The 17,236-nt window shown below is 52.2% G+C and overlaps 2 protein-coding genes across 15 annotated transcripts in view; one reads left to right on the top strand and one right to left on the bottom strand.

Moving 5' to 3' along the window:
- Window positions 1-10,008, top strand: part of Zfhx2 (zinc finger homeobox 2) — a 28,376-nt gene extending 18,368 nt beyond the window's left edge. For 5 of the 6 annotated variants that reach the window (XM_004864155.3, XM_087197000.1, XM_087197001.1 and 2 more), the window contains 7 exons: window positions 412-652; window positions 1,948-2,022; window positions 2,448-2,506; window positions 4,270-4,470; window positions 4,957-5,083; window positions 5,252-8,722; window positions 9,026-10,008. In XM_004864155.3, the coding sequence (XP_004864212.1) occupies window positions 412-652; window positions 1,948-2,022; window positions 2,448-2,506; window positions 4,270-4,470; window positions 4,957-5,083; window positions 5,252-8,722; window positions 9,026-10,008 (5,157 nt within the window). Of the gene's footprint in view, window positions 1-411; window positions 653-1,947; window positions 2,023-2,447; window positions 2,532-4,264; window positions 4,471-4,956; window positions 5,084-5,251; window positions 8,723-9,025 lie in introns of all 6 variants that reach the window. The other variant, XM_087197002.1, reaches the window with a different exon arrangement.
- The window catches only part of Ngdn (neuroguidin), a 58,951-nt gene continuing 41,822 nt past the window's right edge, over window positions 108-17,236 (bottom strand). The window contains exons 13-15 of one of the 9 annotated variants that reach the window (XM_087197012.1): window positions 1,023-17,165; window positions 527-649; window positions 108-417 (exon numbers count right to left, since the gene is read on the bottom strand). The gene's annotated coding sequence lies outside the window, so the exon portion shown is untranslated. Of the gene's footprint in view, window positions 418-526; window positions 17,166-17,236 lie in introns of all 9 variants that reach the window. The other 8 variants (XM_087197013.1, XM_087197016.1, XM_087197017.1 and 5 more) reach the window with 8 other exon arrangements.

Here is a 17,236-nt window from a genome sequence, read left to right as displayed (position 1 = left end):
TTAATGGGAAAACTCAGGTCAGCAGAAATGAAGGAAAGGGAAATATGCACCAGGGTTAACTGGACAGACCTGGAGAATCTCGAGACCAAAGGATAGTGGACTCTGAGAAAATGAAACAAAGACTTTATTCAGCTCTTCTGGTATTTGGGGCTGGAGGGAGAAGTCTATGTCAGCTCAGTCCATCCTGTCACCCGAAGTTCAGAAAGATGGGAATAGATTCCATTCACATACTAGGCGAGAGCCTTGTCCAGTCCAAGCATTGATACTTAGGTAGTCACAAGAGGGAAACGAGGGCCCGGGGAGGAAGCACAGGGTGGGCGAGGGTGAGGCTCCCTTGGGGGAAGCGCAGTCTCCTGTGATCTGGCCGTGTCCCTTCAGGGTCTGAGTGTCAGCCTCTTCCCATGATTCTAGTTTCTGCTGGAAATGGAGGGAGCAGAGGCAGGGGCTGAGCTGGGGCTTTACCGCTGCCTACTGTGTGCCTGGGAAACACCCTCCCGCTTGGCTGTGTTGCAACACCTCCGCGCACCTGCCCACCGGGACGCCCAAGCCCAGAGGCGTCTGCAGCTGCTACAGAACAGCCCAACAGCTGAGGAAGGACTCTCAGCTCTTCAAAGCATCCTAAGCTTCAGCCATGGGCAGCTCCGGACTCCTGGTGAGGAAGAAGGGACTGGAAAATAAGGGCTGGGCAGGAGGGCAGCAGGATGCAGGGAACTGACGAGAAAGTGACACAGAAAGGAGAAATGGGTCTGTGGGCCATCTATACCAAGCAGAAAGGAGCTGTGGAGAGGAATAAGACAGGATGGGAGCTACAGAACCACAAGGGCTGCCCTATGAGGAAGAGGTACAAGAGGCATTTGGAGGAGGGCAGAGAAGGGCTGGGTGGAGAATAGAGAACAGGAAGGGAGGTGAGGAGGAATCACCCAGTGAGTCCCAAGTACTGACTAGTGTCCTAGCACCTGTGGCTGTGGGGGCAGCAGGCTAGAGCTGGTCAGAAAGGAGAGAGAAGGTAGAAAAAGTCGAACCTGATTCTTGCTGAGCCAGGAGTTGGAAGGGAGCTGTGGGCATAGTCCAAAGGCAGCAGAGTTGGGAAGAGGCCCTGATAAGCTTCCCAGCCTCTTCCTGTCTCGTAGGAAGTCTTCAGCCCTAAGGCTGGGCTTAGAGTCCCCCTTAGGCAGCTGAGGCTGTACCAGCAAAGGCCGGAAACAGCCAGCCAGGCGCCATTGATCCAGAGGGTGCAGAAGAGCCTGGAAGGGGCTGTCAGACAGAGGTGGGCATGGGCTTCGGGCTTTGGAGAGGCCAGCAGTGGGCGACGGTGAGGACACGGGCAGCGGGAACCGGGAACAGGCAGCATTGACTGGTGCTAATTGAATTGCCAATATGCTGGCTGGAGTTAAGTGCTGGAGGGGCCCAGATCAATAGCAAACGATCCTGGTGCAGGGCTGAATGGAGTTAAGGAACTTTAACACTTTAATTAGGCTGCCACTGAAAATAAATTCCTACACATCTGTCAATTCTTACTTGAGTGGTAATCTCCTCTCCCAGCTAGGCCTGCTGCCTCCTGCCCACCACCAATGCCACTCCCATTCAACTTCAGCTTCCCTCCTGAGTGCCCCTCCCACTATATTTTTGGGGTTCCCTGCTTCCAGAGTGAGTCAAGACAGGGGATCCCGATGTAGTCCAGTTTCTGTTGCCTATTGTAGGGCTTATTCCTATAAAAGGATAAGGGGACAGGACTGACACAAGATTATCTCTTAGACCTTACGAGTTCCATGACTATAATTTTTCCTTTTACCCTCTGGATGATGATTTCTTCTGGGGACTTTTTGTCCTCACTTGCCTGTTGATTTACCCATCCATTCTCTCTTCACTGACTGGCTGCTTGCCCTGCTTCCTCTGCCTTCCCTGATGCTTCACCTCTTTAAGCTGACTCTCCCCCATTCTACACAGGGAAGGCTCCTGTCACCCCCCTAGCCGAGCCACCCACCCTTGAGAAAGATGCCCAGAACAAGACAGAACAGTTGGGTGAGTTGCTTCTCTGGTCCCATTTTCTTTCTCCTCTCCCAGTCCTCATACATTCTGAGATGCTCATTGGACCTTGCAGAGATCCAAGCACCCAGCAAAGCCTCCTATGCTGAGAGAGCAAAACTGGTCCATGAAAGGGCTCATTAGAGGGAAGGGAGGCTGAGCCAAGGAGGGCTAGGTGCTTCTACCCTCTCTAAGGACCCAAACCTGGCCACCTTACTAACCTGCAGTCGGCCCCTGCCTAGCTTCTAAGTCAGGCCTCTCCTGGGTACTGAGTTTCTTGCCCTTTTCCCCTTTCTTGAGAGCCCACTCTGCTGCCCTGAAAATTCTCTGCTACAAATCACCTCCTTAAGGGCTGGGGGTGTCTGTGAACAGAAGAAGGAGGGCTGTCAGAGTCCCTTAATCTCCTCTTCTCTCATCCTCAGCTTCTGAAGAGGCAGAGAACAGGACTGGCCCTTCCAGAGACAGTGCCAACCAGACTACGGTCAGAACTGGAGAAACTGGGATGACTTGAAGGCGGGGGTCTGGCTTTGCTGAGATCTGCTCATATTCTAGGGGCTTTTAGTGTGCTTATGACTTATTTCACTCAGAATACCACATGTGAGAAATTATATCCAGGGCCAGTTACATATGTTCAGCACAAACAAGGCAGAGCTGGCCTTAAGGGATGGAGCATAGCAGCAGATGAGAGGAAAGGATGGTAGGAGTTTGATGGAAAGGTAAAAGAGAGGAACTGTATTAAAATAGGAATGACTGGAGGTAGATGAGAAGGACAAGAGGAGAGTGAAGAAATGAAAAGAAAGGGAAAAACTAAAAGACCAGTTGCAGAGCAGGGCGTGGTGGCACACAGTGTAATCTTAGTACTTGGGAGCCTGAGGCAGGAGAATCACCGTGGGTTCGAGGTCACCCTGGGCTACATAGTGAGTTCAAAGCCAGCCTGGACTACATAGGGAGATCCTATCTCAAAAAACAAAGCAAACATAAAAAACAAAAAGACCAACTGCAGAAAGACAACTACACACGGATATTCCCATCCTACAGAAAGCCCTGAGTCTGGATGGAACTGTCCTGCCACCTTCTTCTTGAAAGTAGAGGCACCAAGCAAATGATTCACCCTGAAAGCGAACCTCCAAACCCCTAAGAGTTGGACCTAGCAGGATCCAGAAGTGGTTTAGCTTTGTAATCTGAAAATGTTGATTCTGAGGGGATTCCCAACCTCTGGTCTTGAAATGCCATCCTAGGACTCAGTGTTCAGATTGCATTACATTGTGCAGTGGCAACTGTATTCTCAGCTTCTCTTCTTTTTTTTTTTTTTTTGGTACTGGGGATTGAACTTGGGTCCTTGGGCTTGTGCAGCAGGCGACGAAACCACTGAGCTAAATCCCCAGCCCAGCTTCTCTTTTTAACTCCTGCTCCTCCAACAGATATTATGAGGTCTGCCCTGAGGGCTAGTAGGTGCATTAAGATGAGCACACCTAGGTCCTCTCCTCTATAGCCAGCCACTCTAGGTGACGAGAGAAGTGAGCCAGACAAAAGCTTGCTCTGAGGCTCAGGCAGAATGCAGGCTGGACAGCTGAGTCAGGTGACAGTGGGCCTCTCCTCTTGAGGTATGGGCAGGAGTATGCTGAGGACCAGGCAGAATTTCCCAGGACCACTGGGGAAGATGTGGCATTTGTTCATATTGAAAAGACAAAAACAAAAAAGTGGGAGCTGCTGAGCCAAAGGGAGAATGAGCCAGTTTCTGAGCAGACAGGTAGGACCCCTCCACTGGACACATTCAAGGGCCCTGAGCAGCAAAAGTGGGCAGAGACCTCTAGGTCCAGAGAGTACTCAAAGGAACTGGAGACATTTCACAGAGAAGATACAGGCAGGAGAGGTGTGAGTAAGAAAACTAAATGTGAGATGGAGGGTGGTACAGGGCAATCTGTCAGCTGGAGAACAGCAGAGACAGGGAAAGGGGCGAATAAAACCCCAAACAAACAAAAACATAGAGGCCAGGATGAAGAGAGAGTGCCAAAGAATGGAGGAAGGCAGAGCAGTGGCCTAGGCGAAATCTTTGTCTCAGTCCAAGGGAGATGGGAGGGAGAGAAGCCAGCTTTCAGGACTTGGGGCTGAGATGCCTTCCCATCTGGTTTGTTCCTACTAAATTTGGAGGAGGGACAGTACTGCACTGACAAACCCAAAGGACCGTGTGACGGTGGATCCCCCTGCCTGACACCTCCTCCACTGTCCATTTGTGCTCCCCAGGTGTACTGCTGTTCCTATTGCAGTTTCCTGAGCTCAGAATCTGACCAGGTGAGGGCTCATACACTCTCCCAGCATGCAGTGCAGCCCAAATACAGGTGCCCACTGTGCCAAGAGCAGCTAGTGGGCCGGCCTGCCCTGCACTTCCACCTGAGCCACCTGCACAACGTGGTACCCGAGTGTGTTGAGAAGCTGCTTCTTGTGGTAAGTACAGGCTGGGTGAGGATAGCTCCGTGAGGCCCAGTCAAGGCTGTGCAGTGGACATGCAGACAAGTGTATGTGTTGGGGAGGAGGGTGAAGAAGAAAGGAGCATTTCACAGATTTGAAGTGGGACTTTAGAGTTGGAGGGACTCTCTGCACTGAGCCTGCCTAGCTTCATCTACTGGATGAGAAAACTCAGCATTTCTCTCACTTCTATTAAGTCTAGAGAAGACAGACAAGACAGCAGCCCCAGGTCTGCCAGGGCCAGGTGGCCTCAAGGAGAGATGACTTTGGCCTGGGGAAGGAGAGAACCTGAAAAATAAGGCAGCAGCCCAGGCCTTCATTGTGGAGAAAGCAGCCAGTAGGAGGGGTGTTCGTTCAGAGAGGAGGCTGATCCATGGGAAGGGGGAAGAGGGCTCAGCACAGGAAGAGCATGGCGGGAGGTGGCAGTGGGGTGTGGTGAAATCACTAGGGTTTCTTGCATTACAGGCTACAACTGTAGAGATGACCTTTACAACCAAAGTGCTGTCTGGGCCCTTACTATGCCCTCTGGAGGATGGCCCAGAACCTCCCACCCCTGGGCCAGAGCCCATACCCGGCAGAGACCAGGCAAGAGGTAAGGAAGGGGACAGCATACCTTCCAAGGGGGCAGGAAAGGGAAGCTCATCTCCATGGGCCAAGAAGGTCTGAAGACAAATGAGGCCAGGGTTTATTGCCCTGGATTTTGAATGGGTGGGGCACTCAAAAGTTCCCTGCTCATTGCACCTTCTTCTCTCTCCCATAGAAGGCCCCAACCTGACCTCAGAGGCCAGCCCAGATCCTCCTCCTGAGCCTCCCCTGGCCCCAGCTGAGGCTCCAGACAAGCCCCTGGGAAGCCCTGAACAACCCCCTTCTCCAGCCCCATCTCCCATCCCTCAGCCTGACACCTTAGCTGAAGAAGTAGCTCCTCCACCCACCCAAACTGAAGAAGAAGATGGGACCATGGGAGAGCCCCGCTCTGCAGAGCCAACCCCAGCTGATTCTCGCCACCCTCTGACCTACCGGAAAACCACCAACTTTGCCCTGGACAAGTTTCTCGACCCTGCCCGGCCCTACAAGTGCACTGTGTGTAAGGAGTCCTTCACCCAGAAGAACATCCTTTTGGTTCACTATAATTCTGTCTCCCACCTTCATAAGATGAAGAAGGCTGCCATTGACCCCTCAGGCCCTGCCCGAGGAGAGGCTGGGGCTCCACCAACCACTACCACTGCCACAGACAAGCCCTTCAAGTGCACAGTCTGCCGAGTTTCCTACAACCAGAGCTCTACCCTGGAGATCCACATGCGGTCAGTTCTGCACCAGACTCGCTCAAGAGGGGCCAAGACTGACGCCAAGGTGGAGGGGCCAGAGCGTAGTCAAGAAGAGCCCAAAGAAGGCGAGACCGAGGGGGAGGTGGGCACTGAGAAGAAGGTCCCTGAGCCCAGCGGCTTCATATCTGGATTGCCCTTCCTGTCCCCACCTCCTCCTCCCTTGGACCTGCACCGATTCCCAGCCCCCATCTTCACTCCACCAGTCTTGCCCCCCTTTCCTCTGGTGCCCGAATCACTGCTTAAGCTCCAGCAGCAGCAGCTGCTCCTGCCCTTCTACCTCCATGACCTCAAGGTGGGGCCCAAGCTGGCACTAGCTGGGCCTGCACCCATGCTGTCCCTGCCAGCTGCCACCCCACCTCCTCCGCCTCCACCCCCTAAGGCTGAGCTGGTTGAGCAGGAATGGGAGCGGCCTGTCATGGCTGAGGAGGGAAATGAGGCAGGGCCGTCCTCGCCATCCCACCCATCGCCCAATGAGGCCTCCCGCACCGCAGCCAAAGCCCTTCTGGAAAACTTCGGCTTTGAGCTGGTGATTCAGTACAACGAAGGGAAGCAGGCTGTGCCCCCTCCCCCAACACCACCTCCTCCAGAGGCCCTGGGGGGTGGGGACAAGCTGGCCTGTGGGGCCTGTGGGAAACTCTTCTCCAATATGCTTATCCTCAAAACACACGAGGAGCATGTCCACCGCCGCTTTCTGCCCTTCGAGGCTCTGAGCCGTTATGCTGCCCAGTTTCGCAAGAGCTATGATAGCCTATATCCACCCCCTGTGGAGCCCCTCAAACTTCCCGATGGTTCTCTGGAGACCCCTGCTCCTCATCTGGGCCCACCTTTCCTGGTCCCAGAGCCTGAGGCAGGGGGGACGAATGCCCCTGAAGAACAAAGCCGGGCAGGAGGATGCTGGCCTACAGAGGGGGAAGAGAGCTCCAGAGGGAACCTTCCTCCCCTAGCACCTGCAGGCCGCAGATTCTCCAGAACCAAGTTCACAGAGTTCCAGACCCAGGCCCTGCAGTCTTTCTTTGAGACCAGTGCTTACCCCAAGGATGGAGAGGTAGAGCGGCTCGCAAGTCTTCTGGGTCTGGCTAGCCGTGTGGTAGTAGTGTGGTTCCAGAATGCCCGCCAGAAAGCACGCAAAAATGCCTGTGAGGGAGGGCCTGTGCCGACTGGAGGAAGCTCCGGGGGAGGCTCTGGCTGTAGGCGATGCCACACCACTTTCTCCTGTGTTTTTGAGCTGGTGCGGCACCTCAAGAAGTGTTATGATGATCAGACCCCCGAAGAGGAGGAGGAAGAGGCAGAGAGAAGGGAAGAAGAAGAAGAGGTGGAAGAAGAAGCAGAGGAGGAACAGAGCCTGGAAGCCCCAACAAGGCCTAAGGGTCCATCACCAGAACCTCCAGAAGTGGAGGAGCTGAGCCAAGCAGAAGCAACAAAGCCAGGAAGCAAAGAACCTGAAGGGAAGGCTCCTCTCTCGCCTTCCCCAGCCCACACCTGTGACCAGTGTGCCATCTCCTTCCCCAGCCAGGACCTCCTGACCAGTCACCACCAACTGCATTTCTTGCCATCTGTGCAACCCAGCGCTCCTCCTCAGCTCCTAGATTTGCCCTTGCTGGTGTTTGGGGAGCGAAACCCGCTGGTAGCAGGCATTCCACCAGCACCAGGGCCAGCCCTCAAAAGGAAGCATGAGGACGGCAGCCTGTCCCCCACAGGCAGTGAAGCAGGGGGTGGAGGGGAGGGTGAGCCCCCGAGGGACAAGCGCCTGCGCACCACCATCCTGCCTGAGCAGCTGGAGATCTTGTACCGTTGGTACATGCAGGACTCTAACCCAACTCGCAAGATGCTCGACTGCATTTCTGAGGAGGTGGGGCTCAAAAAGCGAGTGGTACAGGTCTGGTTCCAGAATACCAGGGCCAGGGAGAGGAAAGGCCAGTTTCGAAGCACTCCTGGGGTGGTGCCCAGTCCAGTAGTCAAAGCCACAGTCGCACCCACCCCTGCACCCTTCCCCAAGTTCAACCTCCTGTTGGGCAAGACAGATGATGGGACTGGGAAGGAGGCCCCAAAGAGGGAAGCACCTGCTTTTCCCTATCCCACAGCCGCCCCAGGTGCTGGGCCACTGCCTTGCCTACCACCAGGGAGAGAGGCCAGGACAGCCACACCAGAGCCACCTCTACCTCTCCCACCTCCCCCTCCACCCAGTGAAGATGAGGGCCCCGAAGAATCTAAAGCTTCTCCAGAGAGCGAGGCTTGTAGTCCATCTGCAGGAGATCTGAGTGATTCATCTGCTTCCAGCCTGGCTGAACCAGAGTCCCCTGGAGCTGGAGGGACCGGTGGGGGCCCAGGAGGTGGGAATGGGGTTCCCGATGGGATGGGGCAGCGGCGCTATAGGACCCAGATGAGCAGCCTACAGCTGAAGATCATGAAAGCCTGCTATGAAGCGTACCGCACCCCCACCATGCAGGAGTGCGAGGTGCTGGGGGAGGAGATCGGGCTGCCCAAGAGAGTCATTCAGGTCTGGTTCCAGAATGCTCGTGCCAAGGAAAAGAAGGCCAAGCTGCAAGGGATGGCCGTTGGGGGAAATGGGGCCAACAGCGAGGGCTCCTTAGCAGCCCAGCGTACCGACTGCCCCTACTGTGATGTCAAGTATGACTTCTATGTCTCCTGCCGAGGCCATCTCTTTTCCCGCCAGCACCTGGCCAAGCTCAAGGAGGCAGTCCGAGCCCAGCTGAAGAGCGAAAGCAAGTGCTATGACTTGGCCCCAGCACCTGAGGCAGCCCCAGCTCCCAAGGCTCCACCTGCCACCACACCTGCCTCCATGCCCCTGGGGGCTGCTCCAGCCCTGCCTCGCCTGGCCCCAGTCCTTTTGTCTGGCTCAGCTCTGGCCCAGCCACCACTTGGCAGCTTAGCTCCTTTCAATTCAGGTGAGTGGGGCAGTTGCCCTTGCTTTTCCTTCCAGACTCTCCCATGTCCAGTCTCTTCCTGTGGCCTTCCTTTGCTCTAGGGCAGTGGCGGCGAATCTATGGCATGAGTGCCACAGTGGGCGGTTTGTTATTGAAAGCTCTAAAAGGGTTGCCCTCACTGCCTAGGCTCTTAGGGGAAAGGAGGGAAGGGAGTGTGGGAACTGGGTGATGGGAATGTGGGTGTGTGGCAGGAGGTGGTCCAAAGCTGGCATGTCAGTGGAGGCAGGACATGGCTAATCCTTCATCACCTTTTCATCTTGATAGGCCCTGCAGCCTCCTCAGGCCTCCTCAGCCTTGCTACTTCAGTCCTGCCTACTACCACAGTGGCCCCAACTGCTGGCCCAGGCCACCCCTTACCTCAGAGACCTGTGCCCGGCCAAACCAACACCGCCACAGCAAGCACCACTGACCCTGTCCCCGGCCCGCCTCCTGAGCCCTCGGGGGACAGGGTCTCTGGTGAGCGAAAGCCAGTTACAGCCCCTATCAACTCCTCCACTGATGCCCTCAAGAACCTCAAAGCATTGAAGGCCACTGTCCCAGCCCTCTTGGGAGGCCAATTCCTGCCCTTCCCTCTTCCCCCTGCAGGGGGGGCAGCACCGCCAGCTGTCTTTGGCCCCCAGTTACAGGGGGCCTACTTCCAGCAGCTCTACGGCATGAAGAAGGGGCTGTTTCCCATGAACCCCGTGATACCTCAGACCCTCATTGGGCTGCTCCCCAATGCCCTGCTCCAGCCACCACCCCAGCCCCCTGAACCCACAGCCACAGCACCTCCAAAGCCACCTCCTGAACTGTCACCTCCTGGGGAGGGAGAAGCTGGCGAGGCTGAGGAGCTGCTGACAGGCAGCACTGGCATCTCCACCGTGGACGTGACTCACCGCTACCTGTGCCGCCAGTGCAAGATGGCATTTGATGGGGAGGCCCCAGCCACCGCCCACCAGAGATCCTTCTGCTTCTTTGGGCGGGGCTCTGGGGGCTCTATGCCTCCCCCACTACGGGTGCCCATCTGCACCTACCACTGCCTGGCATGCGAGGTGCTTCTGAGTGGCCGTGAAGCCCTGGCCTCCCACCTGCGCTCTTCGGCCCACAAGCGCAAGGCAGCCCCACCCCCAGGGGGCCCACCCATCACCGTCACCAACACCGCCACTGCTGCCACGGCTGCTGTGGCTTTTGCCAAAGAGGAAGCAAGATTACCTCACACGGACTCCAACCCAAAAACTACGACTACCTCTACACTTCTAGCTTTATAAACAGATAAACCAAGATGGGGAGATGGGAGGGCTCCTACTTTTACCCCAAGGGGTGTTTGGTGGGAGCTCAGATCCCTGGCCCCAACCTTCGGCTCCGCCCACCTCATGGGAATCTTTCAGTTCCCACCCTCAGTGGGCCTCACACACCCCACCTCCAGCAGAGTCCTGCCTCCTCCCTTGCCCCACAGACACTGATCCTTATCCGCAATCCTTGCAGATGTCACCCTTGCCCCTATATCTTCACAGACACACACAGAGACCTTGGCATCCTTATTACTCATAACCTGTCTGCCTGCCATACACAAAATATACCCTTGGTTCCATCTTCATTTTCCCCACTGAATCCCAGCACTCCCCCACTCTAACACACTGTCCCCTGTATCCCACTGACAAAAAAAGAAAGAAGAAAAGAAGAAAGAAGAAAACCCAAGACAAAGAAGGGGGACAGAAAAGAAACTTCGCCACTCCCTCTTCTTCCCACCCCCTTGTCTAGAGCTTCATACTGCTCAGACTTTCCAAAAACACAGTGGGCTCCCAAGTTTGGAGCCTGGAATGGGCAGGGAGCCCATAAAACTCTTAACCAAACTGGAGGTTGGCAGGGGGAGAAGGGCTCCCAGCTCACTCTCCCCACCCCCTGCCCTCCTAACCCTCTCCTCGCCTGACAGGGCCCGGCCCCTTTGGCCTGGACTCTAGGAGAAGCCGCCCCAGGCACCCCTCTGCCAGCCCCACCCTGCACCCTGGGAACTACAGTAGTTTATTCTCAAAGGCTTTAAACACAGAGATCCTCTCAGCAGCCATGGGCCTGCCCCTTGTCGTACCCCTGCTATGGGGCAGTTCAGCCTCCAGGGACCGGCGCTGCCCACCAACGGCAAATCCAAAGTTATTTTAAAAAGACTGAAACACACAACCAAAAAACGAGAGCGAGAGAGAGTGTGTGCACATGCACACAAAAGAGAGATGGAGAGATCAGAGAAATGAACTAAAGAAAAACAAACTTGGAAAATACAAAAAAAAAAAAAAAACCTCTCCCATCAAACAAGTGGGTTTTTTTCCTGTTTGTGCCACCCCTCCCCCATCTTAAGGGTGTCTTTAAACCACTTTGTCTCTGGAGGACCAAATGGCTTTAACTTCTTGCTGGTGTCTGGTGATCCTCATGGGACTGGAAGCAGTGTGGCCTGAATCGAGTATTTACAAGATAGGTAATATAGCCCCTCATTCTCAGTTGTCAGAAAAAGTCAGTGTCACTGGAAGTATCTTGGCAGTCTGAGAAAGAAAGGGTGACTTTGTTTTGTGAAATGGAGGTATGCATCTCTTTCCCCTACCACCATTTCCACTCATTTACTTTTTCTACAAACCTGCTCTTCCCCTCCCTTGTGGCCCCATTACATTTCTGGACACTGAACCTTCTTTGTTTTTGCAGGGTCCCTGGCTCCCCATCCGCTTTTCCTTCCCCTTATCCTCAATCCTTGGTCCTGCTCTCTCCAGCCTAGCCCAGCTCAGCTCCTCCATTACACAGCAGGCATCCACAAAGGACCCAGGGGGGGTCTGGAGCTGACATCATTTGAGACAGTGGGTGTACAAGGAGAGGACTGAAGCCCAAAGTGAGTCTTTGATAGGGTGCTGTCACTAGGGGATCCCACACGAAGACTCACCAGGGAGAAGCTTTCTCACCTCACTGCCTCTATAACTCCCTCTCTAAAGAAGGAGAGAGAAAAGTCAACTCAGTCCTTGGTCCCCATGTATTCTGTGAATATTACTTCCTGTCCCATCTACTTTTAAAATTAAAAATTACTATCCTAGCCAATTGCAGGCAGGGTGGAGCTAGTTATTCTGATGATACCAAAAATGCCAGTTACAGATGTAGGCAACAGGAGAGAAATGACCTGCTGTGGTCTGGCGCTTGCTGCTGTCCTTTTCTTGCCTCTTGACACCTCTCTGGTACCCCTCCCTCCCTGTCCTTTTCGCTGTCCAGTTGAAGTTCTGTGTATAAAACTATTTTCTTAGCAGCATGTACATGAGGAAAGAAGCTTTTTCACTCTGCTTTCTGGGAATGTGACTCATGTATAAAACTTGAAAAAAAGGAGAAAAAGAGATGTTTTAAAGAAAACTTTGGCAAATACCTAGCACTGGATGATCAGAAGCATGGTATCATGCATCGTAGGGACTTACAGTCAGGATAGGTTGGCTTTATTTTGAACTGTGAATGTTTTCATCAAAAGTTAATACAGCCAGAAATTCTCCTCTTGCCCTCCAACACCTCACACCTAAACACTCTGGCCTAGGAGGCACTGTTGTAAATTCATAGTGCAAATGAAGAGCTGACACTAAACAACTATACCCTGGAATTTGGGGGGCAAAAGAGCTTGGCTGACTGCTGACTGGTCAATCAAAGTGCTTCTTGAGGGTGCACGGTTCCCAGGGAGCACATTCCCAGGGAGCATTCTTCCCCAGTCACTTTCTCATACTAGACATCCCTAGCAGTGACCTTGCTTCAGAGAACAACACATAGTGGTAGTTCTGGAGGACAAAAGGCTGAGTCACCATACCCTTGTGCAGAATACTAGAGGTGACCGCCATGTTACTAAGATCTTGTGGAGTAACAGACTTAACTGCAGTGCCTGGCACATCAATGCCTATTTTACAGCACCCCATCCCACCCTATCCATAATATAAGCCTGAACTGATGGCTCATAAGACTGATATTCCACAGCTTGGGGCAAAGAACTAAGATTTCTGAAATATGCAGTCCTGTGCTCACTTTGGCAGTACATATACTAAAATTGAAATATGCAGTTCTAAAGAAGCACCCAAATTCAGGTTTCTGCTTACTGCCAGAGACATTACTGAGAGGCAGGAAGTATAAATGATCTTGGCTGTCTTTGTTCTAGACCAGAATCTTTGTGAGGGTACCTTAAGGTGCCCAATTGTTAACTAGGAGCAAAAATAAAAGTCTGCTGAATATGAGAAAATCTAAAGCCTTAGTGGCCAAATGGGGCAATATCTGCAGCAGGACCACAAAAGGAAACCTGTTCTTACCCTCTCCCTTTACCCAGAGTGTACTTAAGCATGTGTAAGAACCAAGAAAGCCCATTATTCCAGGCATAGTAGTACCCACCTGCTTATTCTATTTGTTCCTCATCCACTTGCAGGACTTATAGACCAGATCATTTATTCCTCCAAATCTCCACATCCTGGCCAATTTTAAGACATGTTCATCCAATCATTCATCCTTGTAAAGATATTCACACCTGAAATACAGAGCTCTGTGTCTATAAGTATACCAGCAAAATAGGCCAACCCACACTCAGAAAGAGAAGCAGACCCCAGCTGGAAGGTCTCCAGGGATACACGCAAGTGCTAGCAAGGTATCCCTTAGAGAGAGGGAGACATAGGGGGGAGAGAGAGAGAGAGAGGAAGAAGAGAAGAGAAGAGAAGAGGAGGAGAGATTGTCCCAAGATCATACTTTACTCTCACAGAGTAGAAACACTCGCCAATACATGCTAGTTTTCCTCGAACTAAAGTAGGTAAGGAATGGGGAAAAGGACCTTAAATGACTCTGGAGTCCAAGTAAATGATTCTGGAGTCCAAGGAGGAGAGGTAGAAAAGACATTAAGAGGAAAGTTTTGGAAAGATTCTTACATTTTGTTCTTTGAGACAGGGTCTCAGTATATATTTCAGGCAGGGCTTGAACTCACTATGTAGCCCAGGCTGGCCTTGAACTCACAGTGATCTTCCTGCCTCAGCCTCCTAAGCACTGGGATTATAGGCATGTACCACCACACCTGGCTTAGAAAAATTCTTATATCACCCTCAATCAGGGGAAAGTGGGCTGAGACAGGTGTTACAGAAAGAGCCTGGCATGTGGGGAGAAGGGAAGTCATTTCTCTCAGACACTAGTCAAAAACTTGTATATGTGAGAGTATCATTTCTAGAGGACACAGATAATACCAAGAGAACACATGCTACAAAAAAAGGAGCAGACCAAGCATCAGGGCCTATATGATTATAGTTTGGATACAGTAGGAAAAGATCAAATGAAACAAAAGTTGAGAGAGACCATTGGTAGCAAACCTAGACCACTGTCCATCAAGTGTAGGGAAAGATGGGAAGTAATCCCAAGTGAAAGCCCCTTCTGGGAGAGACTACACTTCACAGGAAGGCATTGGGTGACACCCTGGGTGATCCAACTGAGTAACCATCCAGTGCAGTCAGCCCTCTGCACAAAGCACAGACACGGGATAATTGTCATTATACCCTGTCAGTCTGAGCCTAGTGTTTCTTTCAGTTCCCTGACCACAGAGCTGTGCATAGCTACTATCTAGTGGAGAAGCAGGTTGAGTAACACAGGTGGACCAGAAAGAAGCCTAACCCATCCATGTAGCCTTATCCAACCATACTCACATTCTTTGACAAGAAATAGCTAAAATACTGTAGCAAGTAATTAGCAGAGGCTCAATGCTGCTCCATACTGCAGTCCCTCCCTGATGTCAAAACTGCACCTTGTCTACTCAGCTTGAAGAATCCCCACACTGCTCACTTCTGGATCCCCACCAAATGCTCAAACAGCAGCAGCTCTGTAATTTGCTTAGCGTGAGCAGTAAGCTTGGCCCTGTACTCTGCTGACTCTACTTCACCACCCAGGATCCAGCCTTCAGGAAGCCATGTGACTAGGGCCTATCCTGTACCGGACACAAAATCCACACAAATCTCACTGGACCACAGAGAACAATCTCCTGGCAATGCTCCTAACCTAATGGTTTTCAATGATAAGGTTTCAGAAACACATGGGCAGAGAGCCATTGAGAATGGGGGTGAAAGGAAGAATGACTTTCACAATGTTTCCAAAGGGATTTTTCTGTGATAAGAACTGCCAATGAAAATCATTACTCTAACAAGTGACATGTGACTGATTGGACTTCACAATCCCTCCCATTCAAAACACATACCACATTCACACACACACTCCAAACATACACATCCAAACATGCCAGCATAAGGATGTAAATACAGCTGAGGAAGAAGAAGCAAAGGCAAGGGAAATCCAGACTAGATCAACTGTCCTACAAAGTGAATGCCATCTCTTAGGACAGTGTTTCTCAGAGTTTGTCCACAAGCATCATGGTCACCTGAACTAGTTTGAAATGCCCATTCCTGGACCACACCTCAGATCAACTGAATTAGAAACTCCTGCTAAAGTGATCTATGCTCTCTGGAAGTTGAGAATCACCAACTAAGAGACCTCATTCTCATATACACCTGTAACTTGCCACACTTTTCCAGCAGCCAGGACCAGCCCTGCTACACACACCCGGGGATCCTGCACAGTGTCCTGGCTTCCCCTCAGGTCTGTCTTCATTACAGGGACACTCACCCACCCTCCAATATATTAAAAATCTAACAGTGTCTTTGACTTGTGGTGGCTGCTCTTGAACAGGAGAGAAAATATAAACGTTGTCCACTCACCCCCTTGGCTGAGTGCCTTCTGCTTTCTCCTCTGCTGTGGAAACCACCTTACTTCTTCTGAAGCTGCCATCCACTCTAGAGATGCTGAAATCAGAACTCTCCCAGCCCCAAGCAGCTCAGTCCCACATGGGCAATGAACGGCTTCGCTTCCCTCTGGACAGGCCTAGCCTCCTCCTTGACATCACCCAGAGCCAAATTTTCCACAGAAGATCTTCCAGGCCACTGACCTAGAGCCTCTTTTTTTCTTTAAACCCAGAAAGCAGGGAAAGCCAATCCAACTGGAAACTCTTTCAGGTGACAGACAGCTCAAGGTTAAATTTTCTAAGGGACAGTCTCTATTACCACAGATACGGGGATTCTTCTCCAAGGGGCCTTTCCCTCTCCCAGAGTTCACTGCTCATCCTCATTCTCCCTTCCAGCACAGATTTTAAAGATATGGAACTCTATCCAACTCCACTTGAGATGTCATTGAGAAATTCCTAACCACAAAATCTCCTTGCATCCTTTCTGGATGGGCAAGTCCCAAATGCCATTGTCTTCCAAACACTTGCCTACCTCTCTAGGCTTAGAATACCTCTCCATCTTTCTAGGACAGTTATTGAATATGAATGAGTTCATCTCAACCATAGCTCAGCTGATCACAAGGTACAAGGTAATTTATACCAGTTACTATAACCCCAATACCCAACAGCAAGGTCTGACGTTCTCTCCTTCCTGCTTTATCCCTTTCAATCTCTTCTGGTATCTTTTCTTTTTCTTCTCTCTCCCAGTGCTGGGGATTGGCTCTAGGGCCTCATGCATGCTAGGCAAGTGCTATACCATTGGGCTACATTCCCAGCCCATTTCTGTGACAACTTAGCGGCATATTTCTCTCCCCAGGCTCTCATTTCATCCTCCTGTTCTTGCTGCCCAGAGAGGTATGCAGTCCATTGGCCTGAAGCCTTGTGTGTGGCTATAGCTGGTGTTTGTGTGCCTCTGTGCTTGTTTCCCTTGGCATGGCCATTCAAACACACTACAGTACCACGTAAATCCATTCTTGGAGGCAGTAAGGAAAAGAGGGAGGTGGATGTCTAGTTAGGAGAATGGCAGAGCTGGGGTGGTCTAAAGAATGCTGTCTCAGCCCAGCTGTTAAGGGTCTCCTCCCTGGCCACTTCCTAGCACAGGGCTCCACCCAATGCCTGCCACTTTGTGTGCGGCCTCCCCTCTCTCCTTGCCACCAAGTGGCGTTGTGAGCACGTTGGGCGGCTTTGGGTTTGCCGCAGTGCCAGGATATGAGGCACTGTTCACAAGCCAGTGCAGCGCTGCCAAGTGTGGCAGCATCTAGCTGGTTGGGTGCCAAGCAGTAGGACCCAGGTGGTGATGGAGAGATGAAAGAGGGGTGAGGCGAAAGGAGGCACCAGAAAGAAAAATCAGACACCTTACTTGTTAGAGTGAAGAGTCCAAATGGGATCGGCAGAAAGGTGCCCTACCTACTCTAGAGCCCAGCTCACCAAGCAAGCCCTGCCCCCCCACGCCTGCGACAGTGGCACATACAGACCAGACTAGAGGGTACGGCCATCTTCAGCGGGAACTGGCTGGAGGCCAAGCAGGACTGGCAGCCGCTCTCCACGCTGCTTCCTTGGGGTCTGAGCAATGGCGCGCTTCCTCTTTTGTGTCCTCACGCTGCTTTCTGTCTGTCATTCCACTCCTTATGCCTAAGAAGAAATGGGAAGGAGGTCCTGGCAGGAAAAAAAGTCTGTTCTCTCAAATAAAGTGCCCCCCATTG

Source organism: Heterocephalus glaber, unplaced genomic scaffold, assembly GCF_053883595.1.
Source record: "Heterocephalus glaber isolate CG9 unplaced genomic scaffold, H.glaber_assembly_v1.0 deba00001662, whole genome shotgun sequence".
Classification (NCBI taxonomy): Eukaryota; Metazoa; Chordata; class Mammalia; order Rodentia; family Bathyergidae; genus Heterocephalus; species Heterocephalus glaber.
This window is presented reverse-complemented; position numbering and strand designations above follow the sequence as displayed.